Source organism: Camellia sinensis, chromosome 7 (assembly GCF_055761805.1).
Source record: "Camellia sinensis isolate YWXY chromosome 7, ASM5576180v1, whole genome shotgun sequence".
Lineage (NCBI taxonomy): Eukaryota > Viridiplantae > Streptophyta > Magnoliopsida > Ericales > Theaceae > Camellia > Camellia sinensis.
The window spans coordinates 138,226,594-138,251,033 of record NC_138967.1 but is presented as its reverse complement, the minus strand read 5'-3'; the positions used below and the strand labels follow the sequence as shown (position 1 = coordinate 138,251,033).

The window sequence follows — 24,440 nt, the reverse complement described above, 5'->3', positions numbered from 1 at the left end:
TAAATTATGTCACAAAAATGCGTAAGTTAACACATAATTCACGTAAACTTATTCTTAAAAATTTTAAAAAAGCAAAAATACATAAGTAACCGATTGAACAAGTATCCTTATTTTAACATTAAAAAATTTAATAATCAAAATCAATTTATTTTAATCCAATGATTTTAAATAAAGCTGCATACACTACCCTTTTTGGTGAATCTTTTGTGCCTACGATTTTCCGTCTTAAACAATCTACTCATGAGTCATGACTTGCATGAAATCTGGAAACTTTATGCCTAAGATTTACTTTTTATTTTCATTGTTTTTTTAGTAATTTTTTTAACACAAAATTTTAAACAACTTATTAAAGGCAAGAAAGTTTCGAAAACAATAAAGTGACTTTTGGGAACAGACTTTTTTGGTAATTTTTTAATTTTTTTGACTAAAATATGATATAAAAAAAATTAGTATGTTTGAAACAATTTTTTGACTTTTTACGAAAAGATGTGCAAAAAGTAAAAAAAAAAAAGAATCTTTGAATTTTTTGTATGGGTTGTTGGCCTTTTGTTTTTTTAGTGACTTTTTGACTAAAAAAGTCACTTGTCAAACGAGGCCAATTATTGGGTTTTTTTGACAAAAATATAAGGTAAAAAAATAAATATGTTAAGGAAGAATTTTTTGACCTTTTAAGAAGAAAAAAAATTGCAAAAAATAGTTTGAATAAGTAATAAGCTTTGATTTTTTGGTATGAATTAAAAACTTTTTTGACTGTTTATTTTTTTAAGCAACTTTTTTAATTTTTTAACTAAAATAATTACTTGCCAAATTGGGTCATTCCATTTCATATATAAATGGAAGTGGGCAAAAACATTTTGATCCATCCATTTTCTTTTTGAGAGTTTGACATATTGCTTTCTTGATTTTGAGAATGGAAAAGCTTCTTCGACTTGTGCTTTTGAAGGTGTTCATGATTGTGCTCCTAATTGTGACCATGTTCACAGTCATTGCACCAATTGTGGTGGCTACCACAAGAGACCCAGATACTACAAGAGGGTTTGCCCGTGACCTCATAATGCAGTGTCCTTGCACTAAATTTCCCGAATGTTGCCGAGAATGATACTATTACTATCGACAGAACCAATCGCATAAATAAATTCTGATTATACATATCAGATTGTGAGAACCATCATAAAAAGATATTAATATTTTATATAGTTGATTCTGTAATTGATTCTATATCCATAAACTTGTTATATGTATATTATGTGTTAGTCCAATTTGGTTCTTCTAAAGATTTGAATGCAGAGATCCTTGGTCTTACGTTTTTTTTTTTTTTTTCCAAGTGTGTAATGCCTTTGTATGCTTGATTGTTTGGGAATAAATAAAGGCTGCTACAATTGTTAATAAGAAACAACCATGCTGCAGACCCCCAGTGGGGGTCGCACCCCCAGTGAGGTGGCGAGCCCCCACTGGTTGAAACTCAAAAAAAAAAAAAAAAAAAAAAAAAATCAGTTTTTTTTTTACCCAATCATGACACGCCACCTCACTGGGGGTCGACCCCCAGTGGGGGTCCGAAGCATTTCACAATAAGAAAAAGGGTTTCTCATTATTTTGTTTACTTACTAGTAACTTTTCTCTCATTTTCTTTTCTTTGCTTTTCTTTTGACTAATTGAAGATCCGCTATCTACGAAATGATGTGGAGCATTAAAGGTGGTTTTTTTAAGTTATGTTTGGATTAAAGATTTGAGAAGCAATTAGTGGAGGGAAATAAAAATTATGAAATATATGAAATGGAAATTTTTATTTTATTTTATTTTTATTTTTTTTTACTTTTCCTTTTCATTTTCTTTCTCTCCACAAATCCCTACTCAATTTTTTTATTCAACTACAGAATAAAGAAGTGGCTTGTACATTATAAGTCCAGGAAGTTCAATGCAAATGAGATTGAGAGGATTTCCCTAACTGTTTAAATTATCTTGAAAAGTTCAATGTGGGCTGTAAAATTATTTTAATCACTTATAGTGTTTGTTCAGTGGAATGAAAATATAAATGATAGAGAGCTCTAATTTTAGAATTTTAAAGAGAGTTCTAGTAATGTGGCAAAAAAAAAAACATAGGCACACATATCACATCACATGTGAACCCCACTTATTGCCACATCACTAGAGCTCTTTTTAGAGTTCCAAAATTAGAGCTCTCAATCTTTATTTAGAATAAAATGATCACTCATTAGCCTCCTTATGAATGACTATCATTCTCTTGTATTCCATTTCCATTGTTTTTTCTATCATTTATTTGGTGAACTAATTCTGAGAATGGACCTTTTCGTGGAATTATCATCCCATTCCACTTCGTTCCAATCAACTAAACTTAACAGTGAGTTCTAAGAATAAAATGCACATATATATATATATATATATATGATAATTTTGTGTCATTTTAGTCCTTTAAATTTTAATTTTATTAATTTTGTCCTTAAAATTTCCAATTTGGTCCAATTTCAAGTAAAAAATTGATAACCGAGATCAAACCTTGAAAAAGTATGTAAAATATTTGAGTCAATTTAGTCCAATTTCATATACTCCTTAAAGTATGTTTTTTGTGTCACTTTAATTCTTAAAATTTTTCAAAATGCCCATGCGGGTCCCACACCCATGTGAGTTATTTAATAGAAATTTTGATAAATCTTTTGTAGTCTCTAACATTACCCTAAAATTTTAATTTTGTCAATTCAATCCTGAAACATTAATGATGAAGATGAAACATTACTTTACAATATTGAAGGACGAAATTAATAAAATTAAAATTTTTGAAGACCAAAATGACACAAAATGTATACTTTCCACGCCATAGTTAAAATTTATAATTATTCCGTTAACAATTTAAACAGCTTTAAAAGTGGACTAATTTTACCTAAATTTAGAAATTTTAAGGACAAAATTAACAAATTTGAAAAACTAAAATGACATGAAACACATATTTTAAGGACCACAAGTATATTTTTCCAAGTTTCAAACGACCATTCCAACCCTTAAGCTTTTAAAACCATCTCCAATCCTTCATCTTTTGTTTCATCAAATTTAAATTTGATAAAAAAATCGTAACTGGTACTCCAATGCTTCATCTTTTGTTTCATCAAATTGAGGATATCTCAAATTTTTCAACAAATTGAGAATGTTGAACCTTTCACCAAATTACTATAGAGAGCCGTTAACTCTTGAGCACCAGATGACAAGCCAAATGTCCCCCGGCCAACCACCTCCATGCAAAAAAAATTTTAAAATTTACATTGGCCAGTCAACTGCCAGTCATCTTCCCGGTCATCCTCCAGATTGACCGGTGATTTGATAAAATCTCAAATCACTCCCCTAAAAAGCATGATATTAGATCAAACTTTTTTATCAAATTTAAGTGCAATTTGATAAATTTGAGTGAAGAGTTAGAAATGCTCTAACAACTCTCTTTACTTTCCATCTGATTTCTTACAATTACTCAGCAAACCATAGTAGGTTTATGAATAATTTCATTCATAAAATAAGCATGCCAATTGATAGAGTTGGTGCAACCATAAAACAAAACTCATTATGCTATAGTCACTTGAATCAAAACCATCAAGGAGATGATACCCTATTTGAAATGTGTATCATTGAAATTATGGATACAACAAAAACATCATAAATGTTTTTCAACAGTTAAAGACCGCCCATGAATCTGGGCGTGATCCATCAGCATCAGCTTCCCCTCTATTATTAAAGAAAAGAAGACGAAACAAATGAAGGCCAACAACCACTATAACCACAATACAACCCTTAAATTGTTGGCAAAAAAATATGTAAATTCTCACGATCATACAGCCTCGTACGATCAACAATAAAGAATGCCACTCCCAAAATCGATCATGATGTTTATATACTTCTTCCATTTTTTTCCTTCTTTTAACTAGAAAATCACACGTATGGACCCAAGATATCCCTTGTCAAAGACATTCCAACCGGATAAGACCTGTGAATTCTTGTTTTAATAGTTGAAACACGTTTGGCAGGACTGTCACTAGCATCAATTTTTTTGTTTGTGTTTATCGTTGATTCTTCTATTGCACTTGGCTCTTTGGATTCCGCAATGAACTGAAGCCCCTGAAAGATCATTTTTGGACCATCTCAGCTGTGAAAGTGAAATGCATGTGAACTCCAGTCAAGAAAATGTATTCAACCCATCAACATACCTTCAGCGAATTCGCTCCATATGTTAACGTCGAATGGTCTGTTAACTTGGCCCCAACATCCTGTCCAATTACAAGAACAGAAATAACTCATTAATAACTCGTTGTAGATCAATGACGAGCTAAATGCTCGTCCCTCAGAGATTCAGGAAAGAAAAATGAGATTACTAGTATTGTTCATGCACAGTTGCAACAATTTAGAAGAGTTGGACTCATACTGGTGCCACATAATTATATCACGTGTTCTCAATTTAAGGGTAGTGTCTTTTTCCCCCCTCATATAAAACACCACTATTATGCATGCTATTTATTATTGGCAATATTCTCTCAAGCCAACGATTTAGGAAGTAGTTCTAACAACATTTCCTAATAGAAGGTGTAGGAACCAAATTCACATCCCCATATGTAAGTACAAAATCCCACTAAATTAAAATCTCCCTGGTCCCTACTACTGTATGATGTACAATTGTTTAAAAAACTAACAAGGATTCAGTTTTGAGAACTCCAGGAAATATTCTGTTTTACTTTTCTCTGTGTTTGTTTGGGAGGGGCCATGGGATTGGACTACGTATCCAGGGCAATCCTGAACCCATGTTTGGACACAAAAGTGGACCTCCAGATTGAACCCCAAGATTGTCATGCCCATAATCAGTCTGGTGTTCTAGATGCCGTGAGACAATTGAAGTTATTTGGCAGGCACCGGAGGACATTGAGTTTAGAGATAGAAGCTTCACTCATTGCTAGACCCCGCATGGGACAAGCCCATAGGCCAGACCAACAGATAGAAAAACATCACCACTAAACTCTACTTCTCACTAAAAGGCAATCCTAACAGTGTAACTAAATCCTAACACACCTAACAATTCCCTACAGATACATTGCCATTCTCAGATATTCAGACTACGCCAAGTACTTGCCTTCTATATATAAGGGTTTTTACTCCCCTTACACAACAACACAACTCTAGAGTGTGAGGTTTTGAGCTCTAGTTCTCCACTGTCCTCTCTCTCTCTCACTGAGATTGTTTCCATTACCCTTCCAGTCATCCCCCCTGACATGTTCTGCCACTCTTTGGTGAACTTCTAACTATCCAGCCAAAATCTCCACAAAACAACAAAAGTAAAAGATAAGTAATAAAATAAAATAAAACCAAAAACTAAATAAGAAACGTCAACAGTGACATGGCTGACAGGAAAGGCCACAAGCTGGATTGGCAGCAATTGGTTGCCAGCTCGCAGTGACAGATTGCATTATATGGAAAGAGAGGAAGTGTACAATTGGATATACCTAATTGGGCAAAGTCAAGATGGGGGAAAACTGAAATCAAAAATCGTGTTTGAGCAAAAGCTACCCCTGGTAGCTTTCTGCTGTAGGCCACATTTTAAAATGTGGACACTACTCTTGGAACCTTCCCTTGTAATTGCATTTGAGCCCCAAACACACGTTTGGGCGGCCAAAATGAATACCTAGTCAGACTCAAAGCTTTTGAAGTCCAATTATTGGTGGGTCATAAGCAATTGCACAGTGGGCTTCTTTCTCGCAGTAAGGCATAAAAAGTGCAAGTGTAGTAGACCATCAGACCTGAAAAGGTTTTGTACTTAGCCCATCTTTCATGCCTCGCGCTAATTGGCAAAGATACCACAGACCTGAATTAGTTGTATCCTGCATGATGTAGAAAACAAGGAAGCAATAAAAGATTAATCAAATAGAGAGTAGAGGAGGCATGCGTGGTTGTTATGGAATCAGATAGGTAACCTGCTTGCTTTCGAGAAGCTCAATCTTTCCTTCCTGTTGTGTTGATCAACGATTACAACATCAGTAAAGCAGTAATCCCATTTTCTTGATTCAAGTTTAGCCCTATAGACAAAATATAAAAATTGTAACTCACCAACCCAGACACCATCTGATTGATTATTTCAATGTCATACCCAATTTGATTAAGATTTGATTTCACCTCACTTACCTGCAGACAAAGCAAATTGAAAAAGAACATAAGGAAACCAGTATAGCTAAGATGCACCACCCCTAGTGCAATTTGTGACATCGTTGTCCTCTTCTCTTTATTTTAATCAAACGCAAACCCCATCTTAAGTTGGCATAGGTGACAACAATGCAATTAATATAACAAATATCAGTGCATTTCCTATGTCTCCAGCTGCAACCAGGATTCAAACTGTTTAACTGTAGGAATATCTAGACTTCAGTTGATCCCATATTCACAATCCTAATCCAGAAAATCCCTTTCTTGACTGCCCTACACCTCCCAACCTTTAGTATGTCTTAATTGTTGTCCATGAAACTCAACCACTGCAAAACCTAAAAAACTATAATGCAATTATATTCAGAGATGGTCAATCTTCCTACGGTTTTGACATGATTTTTTCATCACTTTCCATGTAAAATTTTGATCTCAAAGTAAAATAAGGGGTGGTTTGTGATGATCTAAATAAGTTCACTTTTCGACTTTTTATGAAATATGGGTTGGGTTTGAAGTGATGTGGTAGAGAGATGATGTAACTTAAATAGGATGATGTGACATAAATAGGATAGTGACTTTGACTTTTTGACTTTTTTATGAGATGCCAAACCAAGCCTAAATATAAATAAAAGGGATAGGAGGGGCATGGGAGAAAAAAGAACTGTAAAGTAAGGAAATCAAGGAACAGGCAGCCATTCTTGCACCTTGAAAACTTTCATATCAACAAAGTACAGGGTGGAGGAATCAATGTGTGGGAGAGCGAGGCTATCCATCACGCAAGAGTTTTTTTTTTTTTTTTTTTTTTTTTCCCCTACTTCTGTGATTCTTTTCTACTTCTCTATCGTCTTCTTATTCTCATTCTTTGAGTAGTTTCTTTTTTTCTTCTTGTTCAGTTGTTCAGTAGTTTGGCAGGTTCTCAACATTTCTCCTCTGGAATCAAATTCTACACCAAGCCTAATATAGAAAAGTCCATAGGACCTTAACCAAGTGATTCTCTTACTGTAATGAAATGAAAGTTGATCATCTATCAATCTTAATACATAACTAAGGGAAAGTGGAATAGAACTATGTCACACATGATAATAAGACCGTCTTGCTTGGGTGGACAGGATCTCAGTGCATGTTAATCACAAAAAATCATGCATCAAGACCTGAACTAGAAAAATGTTACCCACATCATTTGCAATGAGCTTAGATGTTTCCTTCTGCTCATCCAGCTTCCAATCCAAATTTTCCAGCCTCTTCGTTAAATGCCTCTTTGTTGACTGCAGAAATCAATATTAAAGAAAAAATCAGGACTATTGCAAACACCATGATTAAAGAACTCCAACAAGAGAAAGCAGTAATTACACAGTCCAAATAATTATCCTACTTACAGCCAATGCTTCAGATACGTGCTCTAACTGTTTTGACACAGTTGCAACAGCATTTGCCATATTATGCTTTGTTACGAACATAACATCAGATAGTGACCAGCCCTGTATTGTAAAGGAAAGAGATTAAAATAAATAGATTCAGTCATGATTAACAAACATACATACACTTGCAAAGCCAACATCAAATAGAATAGAATTGAATTTTTCACCCAAAAAAAGAGGTTTCAATGGCTTTTAAGGTCACTAATAAAATCATACCTTCCACCACATGTAACAATATCCCATTGCTCCAAGTGCTGCAGCTGGCAGCAAGTATGATGTAGCACTCCCTGTGCGGACACAAAAACATGCGAGCATATTAGATTCATGAAACTCCTCAAGCAGGACCCCATAACAAGGATGATATTGTGCACCACTTTTAAGGCTTAAAACGAACACAAAACATAAGATGTAAATGCCTATGAATCTCAGTGGTCTATTATAGAAAACAGTTATGTGGAATTACACGAAACCATACATCTGGCATGGTTAACATTAATTCTCAGTAATCTATCGTTTTGGTAGAATGGGTATGTGCTTAATAAAGATTTTTTTTGGTTTTGTAAGGACAAAGTTGATATTTGGATGCATGTCAATAAGTTTTGAAATTTTGATCAATACAGCAACTAAAAAGTTGCTTTGAAGCTTTAAGATTCAATAAATGCTCTTTAGCACAAATCCGTATGAAGGCTCAAAAGTTAATTTATTAGTTGGCTTCTTAGTGGTTCAGAATAGAGTCAGATCTTCCACCAGTAGTGTACTTATGTCAGTTTTCTCTCCTGTAACAATAAGGTAAAATTTTACAATTGCAGGTTGATTCTTGATTGGTTTATCATAACATTGGTCTGAAGATCGCTAGTCTACTAAACAATAGTATCATCACATACATCAGTCTATACTGGCCAAAGTTCTTTTCTTTGCCAGCATTCAAGAGTTTGCTATCAGTGAGGGTCTTTTAGATTTGAAGGTATGTCCCAAGGAAGAAAACCATAACTCAGGATCATGTTAGAGTTAGTGCACTCCTAGGCACCTAGCACCATGGAAGAGAGCTGCATTCTTTTCAAGGGATTAAAACTTGATTAATTACCCAGCTTACTCCATGCATTTCTTTTCCAAATCAATCTCAATGGAAAATAGAAACACGAATCCTTCAGGAAGATTTCTTTGCCAAATCAATCTCAATGCATTTCTTTGCCAAGTCAATATGCTTGATTTGTCATATAGCCCTAAATCATTCAAGGAAACAAAAGAGAACAGTCAACCATTTTCTACAATTATGAAACATGGTGTCTTGAAAGTTGAAACCTAAGAAGTACCAAAGCTCTAAGATGAGTAGTGTCTGCATCTAACACAGCAGCACACCAACATGGCGGGGATGTGAATCCGATGCGCCACGTTTCATATCAATTTTGTTAGTTATTATTTTTTGTAGGACGTGTTGGGGACTTCATGACACACATGTCTTGTGTGTGGACACGCCTGTCCTATGTCTGGACATGCCTCAAGACACCTTTGTAGGGTTTTTTTTTATAATTTTATAAAGTTGATTTAGGGTCAAAGAGGGAAAAAAATAGTAAAATTAATAATACACCCACGTATGCATCAATGTCTCTCATATCTACGTATTATAAATTTATATTCATATACATAGTAAATATATATATATATATATATATTTTTTTTTTTTTTTCCATATCTCTACCATGTCCGTATCCTAATTTTTTGTAAGAGGTTGATAAAAGAAAACTTTCAAATGCACAGTCCACATGGCAGCATGGATTTTGAAATTGACTTTATTGTCAAATGACTGCATTTGTGGAATCCATGAGGATAATGGATAACAAATTTTATTGCTCAAATTTCATCATTAAATGTTAGCCAGGTAATTTCTAACTTGAAACCTTTCAGAGAGAGACAACCCATTGCATTTTTTAAGAAAGGAAATAGATGATATATGGGTAATTCTAAATGCACCACAAGAATTTGGTTGAGCACCCCAATACTTTTGACACCCCAAGCCTAAATTTAATATTTTTTCTTTTCACTTTGAACACCCCAATAATCTTTATCCTATCTCTCCTCACCCCATCTGGTCTCCAACCCAAAAAAAGAAGGATGAGGGGAGGCGGCAACATCGGTGGCAGTGAGGAGGTTGCAGAGGAGGAAGTGGTGGCAAATAAAAGGCGCTTGGGGGCTGAAGGAGGGGCAGGGAAGGGGCTAAGGGTAGCAACCGGAGGTGGGGGAGGCGTTTAGGGGGTGGCTAGAGGTGAGTGGTGGCTATGGTGCAGCTAGAGGTGGGGAAGGGTGGCTATGGTGCTGCCGCCATGATGTCGGCACCAGGGACTGGAGCTGAGGATGATGGAATTGGGGTTTTGAATTAGGTCTTTTAAGTAATTTAATTTAGGGGCAAAATTGTATTTAAAAATAAAATATGGGGTGTTCAACCTATAATTTGGGGTGCCTTTAGAGCCTCCCATGATATATAAATATATATATTATAGGGTAAATTACGAATACCCCCCTGAGATTTGCTTAAAATACGAATTGCCCCCTGTGGTTTGGAAAATTACAAATACTTCCTTGTCAGAATTTTTTATTTAACAGAATTAATTGAAAAAAAAAAATTCTAACTGTTCACCTATACAATAATAAAATTATCTGAATTATTAATTGAAATAAAATTTTAACATTATTAAAAACTGTAAATTAATTGATGATTTATTAATAAAATGACCTATTTGTTATGAAATTAAAAACCTTAGCGGGCATAATGTAATTTCTAGAATCACAGAGGGTAATTTGTAATTTGTAATTTAAGTAAACCTCAAGGTGTGTGTTTGTAATTTACCCTATATTATATATACACACAGAGAGAGAGAGAGAGAGAGAGAGAGAGAGAGAAGACGAAGAAGAAGAAGAAGAAGAAGAAGAAGAAGAAGAAGAAGAAGAAAAACAAGTACCAGTAGCATAGACAAAAATAAATGCACAAAAAGGTGAAGGGGGAGCATAACTAGGACAGAAGGAAAAAAATGAAAGAAAGCAAACACCCTCTAAGCAATCCAATCGACAAACACTGCAAACCACCACCCTAAAAATTAACAAACTTTCATCCCAAGAGTTAGCGGAGACAAAGTTGAGTGTCTATGGTCTCAAAATTCAAGAGATTAAATTAAGTAAAGAACATAGAAGAAAATTAAATTTACGTACCATTGGAGGTAGAATTAGAGTTTCCATTGAAAATGGTTATGGGACGAGCTACTGTTAACTCCCTGATCTCTTGTGCTAATTGTCGAATCTGTAGACAAAAGAAAAATAAAACTAAATATTTAAATAAATTTGACATTTAATAACTTGATAATAAAATAACCTAAAGATCTAGAGTAATGCTACATATAATCCTATTTCCGACCTCCTTTTCTCACTCCTAGAGACAAAGCAATGGGGTCTACATTCATAAAATGCATGTGAGACCCACTCACTTATGTCTTGGAGTGAAAAAAGGAGGTATGAAATATGATTATCTGTAGCATTTAAATGCAACATCTTTATGATAAGTTAAAAACCATTTACAAGTTTTTTTTTTTTCCCCCCCAAGTCAATTAATTTGAAATCAATATTTCCTACATGCCCAACTAAAGCAAGGGACTTTTCTTACTCAATCTACATATTAGCTTTTTTATACTTTATGTATTTAAAGTAATTAAAGTTTATGCCATCAAAATGTCTAGTTGAGCCAAGGCAATGAATTGCTTCTAGTCGATAGAAAAAAGGATCACCAAGTAATTGACTAATTTCAAAGGGTTGTCATTAATCCAAGTTCAGAAGTTACCAATTCATCATTTGGGAACTTTTATTCAATAATTTAGCGTTTATATTATTCTATTTGAAAAGAAAAAGGAAAAACAAACAAACACACAACATGCCTAGCAATGAAAATAAACATTATGGGTATGTTTGGTTTGGTTTTGGGAGAGTAGTTTTTAAAAATTATTTTGGGGAGAGAGTTTAGAAATTTTTTTGGTTTGTTTGGTTGTGTATTTTGAAAGTAGTTTTGGAGTTTGGGAGTTTGGAATGATTTAATATTTTGTTATAATTAAGTAGATGTGTGTGAGAAAAGAAGTGATTGAAAATGAGAGAGGAGAGAGAAAAAGTGATTGATTGATAGGTACGAGAGAGAAAGTGATTTTGGAAATTGTTTTGAAAAATTTACAAACCAAACAAATTTTTTAGAAAAAATTTTCCAAAATCACTCTACAAATCCAAACCAAACATACCCTATGAGTTTTTACAATGAAGATTTCCTCAAGATATAGGATGGTTTTTCTTAAAATTATAGGTAGGGGTGGTAATCTCAATTGTGTAACCCACACACTGGATCACCTAGATCATCAAGAAATAAAGAAATGCAAGTTAAGTTCGATGAGTTACATCCGACGAGGCAATCACAAAGAATATAGGTACATCAGAGTGTATTAAAATCCCAATCCGGATCTTACAATCCTATGATCTTACAATTCATTTGGGCACAATTGATCTGGATCATGTACAAAATCTCTTACATGTCAGATCTTTCGATCGTGATGATTGGATCTTATAGGATCACGAAATCCCGATCCAAATATGATCCTATCCGATCCAATTTGTAAGTCTTGTTTTGTATTGTTACGGCCTATTTTATTATAAATTTTATGTTTATTGTCTAAATACCAACTTATGTGATCCAAATGAATAAAAAAAATAAGTAATATTGAATTAAATGGATTAAAAAAAAAACTAGAAAAACAAACATTTAAATATTGCAATTGTAAGTCTTGTTTTGTATTGTTACGGCCTATTCTATTATAAATTTTATGTTTATTGTCTAAATACCAATTTATGTGAGCCAAATGAATAAAAAAATAAGTAATATTGAATTAAATGGATTAAAAAAAAAACTAGGAAAACAAACATTTAAATATTGCAATAATTTAAGAAAAATAACTAATCAGAAAAACAAATTTAGCCTTATAAGGGTTTGAGGAGGGCGATATGTATGCAACTTTTACCCCATCTTTGGAGAGGCTATTTTCGTGACTTGAGCTCACTCCACCAGAGAAGCTAATTCGGCCAAGCTGCTCTTTTGAGTTCACAATCTATTTTCCTATTCAACTTTGTTAAATATTTTTCCTTCATTTTTTTATGCATTTTTGTAGATTGCAAAGTACTATGTTATAAAACTTTTCTTCTTCACATTCTTTTTTTATGAAATGCAAAACTTTTACCATTGAGTCTTCTATTTTATAACATAATATTTACATTTTACATGGTATATTATATTTTTCATAATAGCTTCACTTCCTTTTAGTATAGTTTAGGCTTGTATTGTGTATACTTTCTAAAAAATGTTTATTTAAATTAAATTATTACGTAATTTATCTTTTTCGGTAGGATCTTACAACCCTCAATCCAATTCTACGATCCGATCTTGTAAACTTCTCCAATGATCCAATGTAGCATCCCAATTATAACAACCTTCAGCACAAGAACATAGGCTCAAGTCTAAAGGCAGCCACCTTGTGCAAACAAAGTTAGCAGTTAGGTTTGCATAATCCTCTCCCGCCAGCACCCCCAATTAACCAGAACAGCACTCAGTACCATGGCCATTTTGGTCTAGGCCCTAGCAAAGGCAAGAAGAAGACTCAGGATTTCATTCCAGCACAAAGGTAGTGCTGAAAAAGCCTAGGTGGCTTTTTAGGATATCTAGGGCAGTAGTTGCCTTATGCTTGTAAATCTAGTTACATTGATGCCCTAAAAGACCAAGGCACCGAGCAACTACCATAATGATTTTACTTGGCACGCAATCATGTCTTTCAAGGTATTTTTAAGAAATTACAAACTCTTCTTCTTAATCATTTCAAAATTGTGGCTAACTCTTTGATTAGTTGCTTTTTCAAGTTCTTCAAATTTCTTCCAAAATCAAAATTTAAAAACACTGAGAAAGACTACAACATGCTATGACTACAAAAATATTGTGGGGTAAATTATTTCTTCAATGTTTCAGCAACCAAACTGTGTATTCCCCCAATTCCTTATGTAATGTGTTTTCAGTTTAGGATCAGATTTTAATTATTTGACAACTAGTATTATTCAGCTAAAACATAAATTTCTAAAAACTGATAACATATGAATTATCTAAAGAATAATTAAATATTTTTACTCTTTTCTAATACAAAAAGTGCTTTTACAGGGAACACATTATACTATCAATAACAGTTGATTAAAACTTTTTTTGAATGTAATTTCATGTTTTGGGATAAAGACAATAACAATTGTCTTTTCCTTCCTTCTTCAAGAAAAGCAACCTTATCAATGATAACTAAGGGGAATTACAACTAAACAATACTAATACCTGAGCTGCAAGTAGTGCACTATCATACTTGTCAGGTGAGATCTCAACTTCATTTACACCCTTTATTAACTCCTGAAGCTGCGAAATGAGATCAGACAATTGCCCACTTCTCAAAATAACTGAACCAGTCAGACCTAAATGGCAGTTGAAAAAAAAATATGAGCACAGATGTTAACATAGATGATAAAAAACCAAAACTCCTACATTAGAGAACGAACCACATAAAGACATCAGAAACATATACAAGAAACTTCTTGCGTTATGATAATCAATATGAGCAACTACAATAAACAAGATGAAACTAAATTTATGAACTAGATACAATAACAAAGTAATAAATTCATAGTTATTTATTTACATGTACTGATTTTATTATGTACATAGTTAATTAATCAATATAATACTAATTTGTAATGGCAACACCCATTTGGTGAAGCCAGTTTTCGAAGCCATGTGACTAGGTATAGTCATGGGATGGGATTGGGCTGGGTTTGTAGCAACCCGTCCCAGTTCCATATCATATCGGATCGGGGCAATTCAGGGGCGTTGGGTCGGGTCAGTTAAAGGCAAATCCACCCCTACTCCCACTTCCTTGTTGGGGTGGAGCAGGGTGGGGCGGACAGGAGAAAATGATCGTCCCTAGATGTTCCACATTTTATTTCCAAAAACATCCAAACAAAATTGATTAATTCAAATGAGTGAAAAGTTTTGTTCCAATCACTTGAGGATAAATATGTAAGTCATTAGAGACGGTTACATATCCACCTACCAAGTCTCTCCCCATTCTTTCAGCTCTCCACTTCCAATCTCACTATGTGTTTAACTCCTATCTTCTCTCTTCTTTCAACCACTCATTCTACATGGTAAACTATTATATGTGTAGTAGGCATTAATTTAAAAATGAAAAGAGAAATAGATTATTAGTTAATAAATACATAAAAATTATAAAATGTCCCGTTAGTGCAGTACACCCACCTAGATATATAAGAATATATGTATAATATGCTTCAATTTGTGCTAGTTTGTAAAGGAAGTAATTAAGTTTCAATGAAAAGTTAACCTGGGCAGGGACTCAGAAACACAGATACCAAGTTTACAATTATCCATGATCAAGCTATAACAGTCATGTCTAGAGTACACTAGATCTCTTTATTGGGTGATTCTATTTGCACACCACATTTTGTCTCAGTACACATCAGATATCAACTTTCGAACAAAATACAACTGTTCGGATATCTACTTCCGAACAAAATACAAATGTTCAGATATCAACTATTGAACAGGATTTTTATTCAGATAATTGATTTTTGTTTAGAAGATGATATTCAAACATTTTGTTTTTTTTTTAGAAGTTGATATCCAAACAGCACAAATAACATCTTCTCATATAAACTATGGTGTACGAATAGAATTACCTGTCTTTAATATTGCGAATTTTTTGTGAATTGACAAAAGTGCCCCCAATTCAAGATTACGTAGTGAATTAAAAGGGCAATTCCATCTATTCACAAATGTACTAACACTAATTCTTGAAACAAACAAAAAATTGAAAAAAATCAGAAGAACAAAATTGAATTCAGATAGATCAAGGGAACAAAATTGAATTGGGTAAATATATGATAAAGGAAAGAAATGCAGTTTTGAAGAAGATTTGGGTTCTAGGGTTTAAGCAATTAAGCACAATATTTGTACCAAATCAAAGAACGCAAGAATACAGAATCCAATTAACTGAAATTTGAAGTATAAGCAGATCAAAACAGCAACAATAGAATGATCAAAGACAAAGAGAGATCATGTATATGTATATGTATATGTATATGTATATATATATGTGTGTAGAGAAATTACCAGCTCCGACTAGGATTAGAACTTTGGAGGTCGAAACCCCAGTCTGCAACGCCATGCTTTCGTGTCTGAATCGAACAATTTTTGGACTAAAAAGCAATATGGTTTATAGAGTTAATTACACTAACCTCCCTTAATGTTTAATGAAAATACACTTAACCCTATACATTTAGCATAATTATTTATTTGTCATTTTTTTTCAAAATTTTATATTCAACGTAGATATTGTTCAAAAAATATTTGAAAGGCAAATTTAAACAAATAGGTTTATTAAAAACATATTTATTTAATTCAAGTTAGATTAAATTATAATAATCTTTTGTAAGGTTTTTGACAATTACAAAAATCTCTATAGTTTTTGAAATGACACTAACCAAGCTAACAAAGAACAGGCATGAAAATAAATAATAAAGAACCAAAAATTAGATGCATAAGGCGAAATTAGTTTTGAGGAATGAGGGTAGGATGATGGCAAAAAGTTGAAAATGCAAAGGGTGTAGAAGGCTAATCTTGTCATTTCCTTTAATTATATTTAATATTTAAAATACAAAATATATAAGGATAAAAAAAAATTCTAAATTTTGTTTAATAGAATAAATATCGATGTAATTATGTATAAATTATTAAATTAACAATAAAGGCCTATATTGATTAAGGCCGAAATGTATATCATTGAGGCCATTAATTAGAATCTCTTAACTTTACTTGCTGGTCAAACTGTATACTTTATGTGTGTTGAATGTCAATCAGGTTATACATCGTTGAAGCATAAAATGGGCAAAAAGACAGAATTTGGACAGAGTTGACTTTTCCGCACGTGCATTGACTTTTCTCGCACGTGCATTGACTTTTTCTGGAAAAGTCAAACCGACGTTTTAAACCTGTTTGGACAAGATTGAAAGTATAAAAAGGCAAGGAAAAGGCTGGAATAGGATAGGGAACTTGTTTTGACCTAAGGAGAGAGGCTAGGGTTTGGAATGGAAGAGAAACAAAAAGCTTCAAGGATGTCTCTCATGGTGGTTTCTTCTCCATCTACCTCCTTCCACTCCTCCATGAGTGGCTAGTCTCATTTTTCTAGGATTTTGATAAAACCCTAGCTATGTAATTATTTAGTTTTCTTTTTTATTTTTAATTATATAAAGGTTTGAACATTTGTATGGTGATTTAGAAGTTTCGTATATATATTTTTCATTATCTCTTCAAATATTTGTCTTTCTGTGATTGTTGAATGTTATCCATACATGAGTTTTCTATTCCTTCACATTCAAGGTATGAGACGAACCATGCTACGAGGAACGAGTCGTATCACTACCTTAGTTTAGAGTGAACGATTCGTATTACTTGAGATGGTTCGTGCTCATACATTGAATGTGATGATCTTCTTGTTAAATGCTTTGGGCTTGTAGTTGCGAAGCATTAATCCGTTCAAACCACAGCATAATTGATTTCAATTGGAAACCCTAATTATGTGGCTAGTAGTGGACTCTTTGCCCTAGTTTTTCTCCCAATTCAGTAAACTCAATTTCATTTATTATTGATAATTTAATTCCTTAGTTTAATTTATTTGTTATTAATTTAGGCTACGAACAATCAATCTTTTTATCAAAATTAATTTAGGAATTTAAAACTTAAATTAGTTTAATTTCACAATTGTCCTTGTGGATCGATACCTAGACTTGCCATTATTCTGAAAGAATTTGGTGTAATTTAGTATTTAATTTTGGTGTGTTCAACGACTCATCAAATTTTGGCACTGTTGCCGGAGACTTCTAGCGAAATTAGTTAATTTAAAGCTACATTCTTATTTTAATTTTTAGTTTAGGATTTTATGCTTTTGTGTTGCTAAGTGTGCAAAGCATTTGAAATTGGAGCTATCACCGAGGTGCAAGCGGAGCGCAGCTGAGCTTTAAAAATATAAAAAAATCGCAGCATTAAAGTAAGTAAACAGAAGCAAATACTCACAAGCAAAGCACCAAAGTGCTAAAACGAAAGTCAAAGCTCAAATAGAGATTGGAGACAACGTCTACACGTCAAGCATCCTCAAGACAAGTAAAGCGTTTTCGTTAAACCGCTGTGAGTATTTCTCTTTTAGCATTCTACTTTCGTAACTTAGTGGATAGAGTCGAACTTTTTGTATGTGTGTGGGTAGTGTATGTACGGGCGCCGTTCTTGTCGCCCTGAATTGTGGAGTTTGGACCTTGAACTAGAAAGGACTCTTAGGAGACTTAGGGCTTCTGCCCGTGTTCCTAGGCTTGAGTATTCATATTCATACATTGAGCCATTAGAGATGGCTAATTCTGATGTCCCAAATGTGCCTAACCGGACCCTTAAGGATTATTTTACACCCACTGCATATACATCACTATCATGCATCCAATTACTCAACATCACTGCTGCTCATTATGAAATTAAGTCCAGCACCATACAAATGCTCCCATCATTCCATTAACTAACTCATGATGATCCTTATAAGCATTTGAATGAATTTCTGAAAATTTGCTCGACAGTGAGGATCCAGAATTTCACAAATGAGGTCTTAATGTTGTGATTGTTTCCATTCTTGTTAAAGGATAAAGCCAAACACTGGCTAAATTCTTTACCTGCTAATTCAATCATAACTTGGGACCAATTACAGCAACGATTCTTGGAGAAGTACTTTCCTATAGGTAAAACCAACCAACTTAGGCGAGCCATCACAAACTTTGCTCAAATGGATAGTGAGCAATTCCATGAGACGTGGGAAAGACTTCGAGACCTTCTCCAACAGTGTCCCCACCACCAAGTGCCTGATTGGCAACTTGTTCAAACATTTTATTATGGCTTAACTGAGCCGTACCGCCAAATGGTGGATTCGTCCTGTGGTGGGACATTTATGTCTAAAAATGATGTCGAGGCATGGCAATTGTTTGAGAACCTAAGTGATAATTCCCTTCACCATGCCTCCGCAGCCCAGCAAGTCCGACAACCAGTAGTTGGAGCCCCGAAAAGAGGGGGCATTTATGAGGTCGGGCAAAACTTAGAGTTAGCCCAACAAGTAGATTCACTATCCCGCAAGATAGACCACTTATTAGCTACGGGACATGCCCTTACCCAGCAAGATCAGCCTCAATTCCGTAAGGCATGTGTTATATGTGCGAGCCCTGCTCATGACTTGAGTGAGTGCCCTTCGGCATCATAATTTCTGGAGTTAGTCCAAGAGCATGTGAATATGGCTCAAGGATTCTCCAACCCAGGTAATGACCCATACTCCAACACATATAATCCGGGATAGAGAAATCACCCTAATTTCTTATGGAGACCCCCTTCACAAGGCACTTCTTACAATCCTCCACCACCAAGGCAGAATTTCAATAATTTTGCCAACCAATCATCCTACCGACCACCATAACCTTATCGACCCCCACAACCGTACCGGCAATCACAACCCCCGCATGTTTCTCAGGGCAACTCTGCCTTTGAGACTCAGGTGTTGGAAGTTCTGTCAGAATTTAAGGGGATAGCACCGATAGTTCACTCCCACACTCACTCTATTGCCAAGATAGAGACCCAATTGGGTCAAATGGCTAACAACATGAATCAGAGAAAGGAGGAAAAATTACCAAGTCAAACTGTGGCCAACCCTAAGGGACAATACGGGGCAGAGAGTTCGGGTGGGAATGGTAAGCAACATGAGCAAGTGCAGGCGATGGTTGCTTTGAGAAATGGTAGGGAGTTAGAGCCTCAGTCAGTTGCGCCCGATGCAACTAGAGTTAAGAAGGGTGACCACGGGGGTACACCTAATGAGAGCAAGGGTAAGGGGAAACACTTAAGAGGGATGACTTAGTCCCTAGCACTCCATATGTGCCTAAGGCACCCTTTCCCCAATGCCTTGATACACCGTCCCCTTTTAATAAGAAGACGACATCTATGGAGGCAATGATGGATGTCTTTAAACAGGTAAAAATCAACCTCCCCCTGTTGGAGGCGATTAAGCAAGTACTATCATATGCCAAATTTCTGAAGGACCTTTGTACGCAAAAACGTAAATCTAGGACACATGTGTCCCAAAAGGTCCTACTCAAGGAGCAAGTAAACTCCATCTTGTTAAATGACACACCTCCTAAGCTTAAGGACCCGGGTGCCCCAACCACTGCATGCATTATAGGGGACCATTTCATTGATAGGGCCTTATTAGATTTAGGAGCTAGTGTCAATTTATTGCCATACTCTGTGTACGAGGAATTTGGGCTTGGCGAGTTGAAGCCCATTACTGTCACTCTTCAATTAGCTGACCGGTCCCTTAGAGTGCCACGTGGCATGATTGAGGATGTGCTAGTTAAGGTTGATAGGTTCTACTTCCCTATTGACTTTTTGGTGTTAGATATGGAACCGGTAGCCAGTTCTAAGAAACAAATCCCGGTGATCTTAGGTCGACCTTTCTTGGCTACGGCCAATGCATGCATCAATTGTCGGACCGGGGTTATGGAAGTTTCATTTGGCAACATGCAAGTGAAACTTAATGTTTTCCAAGCATCCCAACAACCTCATGAGAGAGAGGAGTGCTTATTAGTGGATGTTGTGGATGAGATTGTGGAGGAGGCTTTGCCCTCTATTCTTGTAGAGGACCCTTTAGAGGCTTGTCTAGCTCATTTTGGGTTTGAAAATTTTGATATTTATGGGTCAGTTGAGGAGGTGAATGTCTTGCTTAATTCTTCTTCTACATCGGATTTTCCTCCATGGAAAGCCCGGTTTAAGTCACTTCTTCCTCTGTCAAGAGAGCCTGCCATATCATCTTTGGTCACACCACCTACACTTGAGTTGAAGCCGCTCCTGGCCACACTCATTTTGCATGATTCGTTTCTGGACGAACAACTCTTTGAACTGCCACAAGCGAGCACCCCGTAGTTTGCACATATTGTGAATCACTTGGCCATTGGGCAAATTCCGCATAATTGGTCTAAGCAAGACAAAGACCGATTCTTTTCACAGGTCAGGTATTACTTTTGGGAGGAAATCCGGAATGATGCATATGAGAGTTCGAGAGTTTTCAAAGCTCGGACTAAAGAATTCCATGACAAGCATATTAATAGGAAATCCTTTGAACCCGACCAAAAAGTGTGGCTTTTTAATTCAAAATTGAGACTCTTTCCGGATAAGCTCAGATCAAGATGGGATGGCCCCTTTGTAGTTGTTAAGGCATTTATTCATGGCGCCGTTGAGATGCGAGATCCAAAGACTAGCCACACTTTCAAAGTGAATGGCCAAAGATTAAAACCATATATAGAGGGGATTGGGAATGGGGATATGATTGAGTCCATTGCTTTGATGGACCCATTTTACTATGATTGATAGATTGTTTTCTTTTTTTTTTCTTTCCCTTCTATGCTATTCTGTTTTTCTTTGTTCTCGTTATACTTTATTTGCGTCTAGAAGACTTTAAATCCTCTAAAGGTGTAATTCCTTTGGTGTTAGCCGTGCCCGAACGGCATCTGACGGTCTGGTATAGCCACCTAACCGTGTTTGTAGTGAGTTCCTAGGAGACCAACTGAGATGGTGGAAACTAGAGTTCGAATGGCAAAGCCTAGAACACAAAGGTTTGGGATTTTCGAGACTAGAGTCTGGTTTAAATACCCAGAGGTGTGGAGATTGTTTCAAAACTACCTCGGCTTAAACTCTGTATGGCAGCCCCATAGATTGAGGTAGCTTTATGCGCCTCGATTCTAGATACCGAATCAACCTAGTCTGTCACCCTGTTGGAGAATAGGGAAAGTTAGAAATACAGTTAGGAAGAAAAGTAGTACCCGTGATTTTCGCATGAAGATTATACCTTTAGTGGGCATTCCGTTATGTTCTTATATGCTATATTTATTTCGGATGTCAATTGAAGGTAGAAATGGTTAAGTATATTTGGGTTGTATTAGCCCGAGGGCTATAAACTACGCTGGGTTTTATTACTTGGGAGATTCTGAAGTGGCAACTTTATGCCATAACTCTAGTGCGTTTTGTTAGGTGCTGAGAGTTAGTTTTCCATTCTCTTGAAGCATGTACGCTTGCGAGTACTTCTTGTTTTTGTTAAACTATGCTGTTGCAATGTAGCAGAAAAAGGTCATTACATGCGTGTGGGTAGAAGAGACCCTCCGTAGCCTGGGTTAGACCTTGATTTCTGCTTTGTGGTTTATAGGAAATCAAGTATTCAACCACATTTAAAATAAAATAAATAAAAAAGCATGCTTTCATGTGTTTTTTCTGTGTTTTTTTTAAATATATATATATATATATATAGTTGTTATATTTGTTCAATTTTAAAAATGAAAAAAAAAAATCTGTGTTGTACTTGTAAACAAAAAAATAAAAAAATTCCCGCATGTGCGGCAATGTGCACGCACATGGGGCAAAATCTCACAAAACAAATGTAGCACTCTGCTTAATAAGCAGGTGCGGGGCTAGTGCGTTGACCAAAAGCCGCACGTGCGGCTTGACTCCGGCACGTGCGGGATGACGAAATTTGATAAAAAAAAAAGCGTAATGGGGGTGAAATCGCCGCACGTGTGGCCTTGACCCCGCACGTGCGGGAAATTTGCGAGGTTCATGTTTGCCCTCTACTTAATAAGTAGGTGTGGGGCAAGTGCGGAACAAAAAAATTTCAAAAAAAAAAAAAAAAAACCTCAGAAATCATGGTGCTAACAATAATCCTAATTTATTTATTTATTTATTTATTTTATTCGCTATATTTGTTTAGTTTAAATTGTTTCATTAGTTTGTGGATTGTTTTGGGTTTTTTTTTATTTTTAATTCTATTTGGTTAGTTAGTGATTTCATTTTTAATTTTTATTCTATGATGTAGTTGTCCATTTAATTATTAAGTAGTTTAGTTTTTATTTTATTTTATTTTCTAAATTTTTATTTCATTCTATTTTATTTTCTTTTTTTTTCCTATTAACTAAAAAAACAAAAACAAAACAAAAAAAAAAGGTTTAGTTTAGGTTATTTTATTCTATACTTTAGTCTCTTTTGTAGTTTAGTTATTTTATAGTTTAGTTTATTTTATAGTTTAGTTACTTTAATTTAATGTCATTTTAATTCATTCATTTAATTAATTTCGTTTTTATATACGTACGGGAAAGAAATAATTCTCCTCGTATAATCCTGTTGACTAAGTCCGCACTCCTCCGTACGACGTCACTTTGTCACCTGAAAACACAAACGTGAGCTAGCCGGCGGGTGTGTGCCGGAAACCTCTCCGATGCCTAAGTCAGCAAACTTGACAAATAGACAAAACTCAATGTATTCAGAAAGCAAAATTGTGTGTTGTGTTACCTCCTCCAAGGTGATGTTTGTGAGCTTTTATAGGTTTCGAGTGGCACAATCCTAGTAGGACTTCTACTTCTCCATGCAGAGTCCTCCTAGGATTCATACTCCTAAAGGATAATGCTTATCCTTTTACACCCCCCCCCCCACTGCTTAAACCAAGTGGGATGGTTTTTACCATGGCCGAACTACCATTTGACCGAAGTACCAACGGCTATGTATAGCCGCAGAATAAGCCGAACTAGTTCTTCCTTTTACTTCTCTTACGTCGGCTTCTTATGTACAGCACATGGCATGGTTGGACCGAACTAACAAATCGCGACCGATATAACTCCAAGACCGGTTTAACTCAAAGGTACCGCTAGACCAATCTATTCAGAATACATCATGACCGGACTGACTCTGAGACCGGCCTAGCTCCAAATTGCCTGGACCGAAGTAAATTTACAATTCTTGAGCCGAAGTAACTTCATCTCTTTTGCCTGGAGTAACTTTATCTCTCTTGGGCCGAAGTAACTTCTCGTCCCTTTTTACCCAGTCCTTCATACTTTGGGCCATAAAGTCCATCTCATAGCTCGGCCCAATTTTCACCAAAATTACCCTCTCAATTGCCCTTTAATTCCATCTGCACCGCATGATTGGGATTACCTGGTTACCAGCCGAGCTAACGTTTTTTAGCCTTTCCAACCGAGCTAAAAAACCCCTTTAGCCTCTCCAGCCGAGCTAAAAAACCCGTTAACCTCTCCAGCCGAGCTTAATTTACTCCGGGTTCTACTTGTCCGGTCAAAACGTCTCTTCAATCACAGTGACTGTAACGCTTCCCATTCTTATGACACGTGGCACGCTCTGATTGGCTGAGGACGGCTGTCACGCCGTCTTCGTACTTCGTGAAATTTTAACAGTCCCGCCCTTTTTGCCTTTCGTCTTTTTCACAAAACAACCTTTTTATCTTTGAATCATTCACTTTCTCTATTCATCTTCTTCTCTCTTCGTGCCTCTGCTTCTCCAACCTCTAAGTTCCCTGAGCTCGTGTTCTTCGCTGGTGCTGTTGCTCCCCTCTTCAGCTTCATCTCCTTCTGGTAAGCTTCAAAAAACCTGTTTTGTTTTTCTTCTTTTTGCTTTCTATGTTTTTGCGAAACATGCTTGTTCATTTTTGTTTTTGCTTCTGAACTTTCATGGGAAAATCAGTAGAACCTATGAGTATATGCTATATATCCTATAGAAAACTCGATTTTGATCCAGAATCATGTCCCAACCGAACTAGGAAACTGTTTGTCCTATATAGGTAGATCACTTTAGATAATAACCGAACTAGAACTCGTAGA

The 24,440-nt window shown here is 35.5% G+C and overlaps 1 protein-coding gene across 1 annotated transcript; it reads right to left on the bottom strand.

The window, feature by feature from the left end:
• Positions 1-3,580: 3,580 nt before the first annotated feature.
• LOC114258334 (golgin family A protein (DUF1664)) lies at positions 3,581-16,240 on the bottom strand. The gene is made up of 11 exons (XM_028198289.2): positions 15,832-16,240; positions 13,984-14,117; positions 10,803-10,890; positions 7,815-7,885; positions 7,557-7,658; positions 7,356-7,445; positions 6,091-6,165; positions 5,958-5,990; positions 5,784-5,864; positions 4,206-4,265; positions 3,581-4,116 (listed from the first exon to the last, which is right to left on the bottom strand). Exons 1-11 carry the CDS (start codon positions 15,884-15,886, stop codon positions 3,931-3,933), a joined length of 975 nt encoding a protein of 324 aa, XP_028054090.2. The 5' UTR covers positions 15,887-16,240; the 3' UTR covers positions 3,581-3,930.
• Positions 16,241-24,440: the final 8,200 nt, after the last annotated feature.

What these genes read in the sequence shown, in the direction of transcription:
- LOC114258334 (XM_028198289.2), bottom strand. Translation starts at nt 15,886, where the DNA reads ATGGCGTTGCAGACTGGGGTTTCGACCTCCAAAGTTCTAATCCTAGTC. An exon ending in ACGTATCTGAAGCATTGGCT is followed by an intron (nt 7,446 to 7,556) that starts GTAAGTAGGATA and finishes TGATTTCTGCAG; the next exon opens with TCAACAAAGAGGCATTTAAC. An exon ending in TAAGTACAAAACCTTTTCAG is followed by an intron (nt 4,266 to 5,783) that starts GTCTGATGGTCT and finishes GTAATTGGACAG; the next exon opens with GATGTTGGGGCCAAGTTAAC.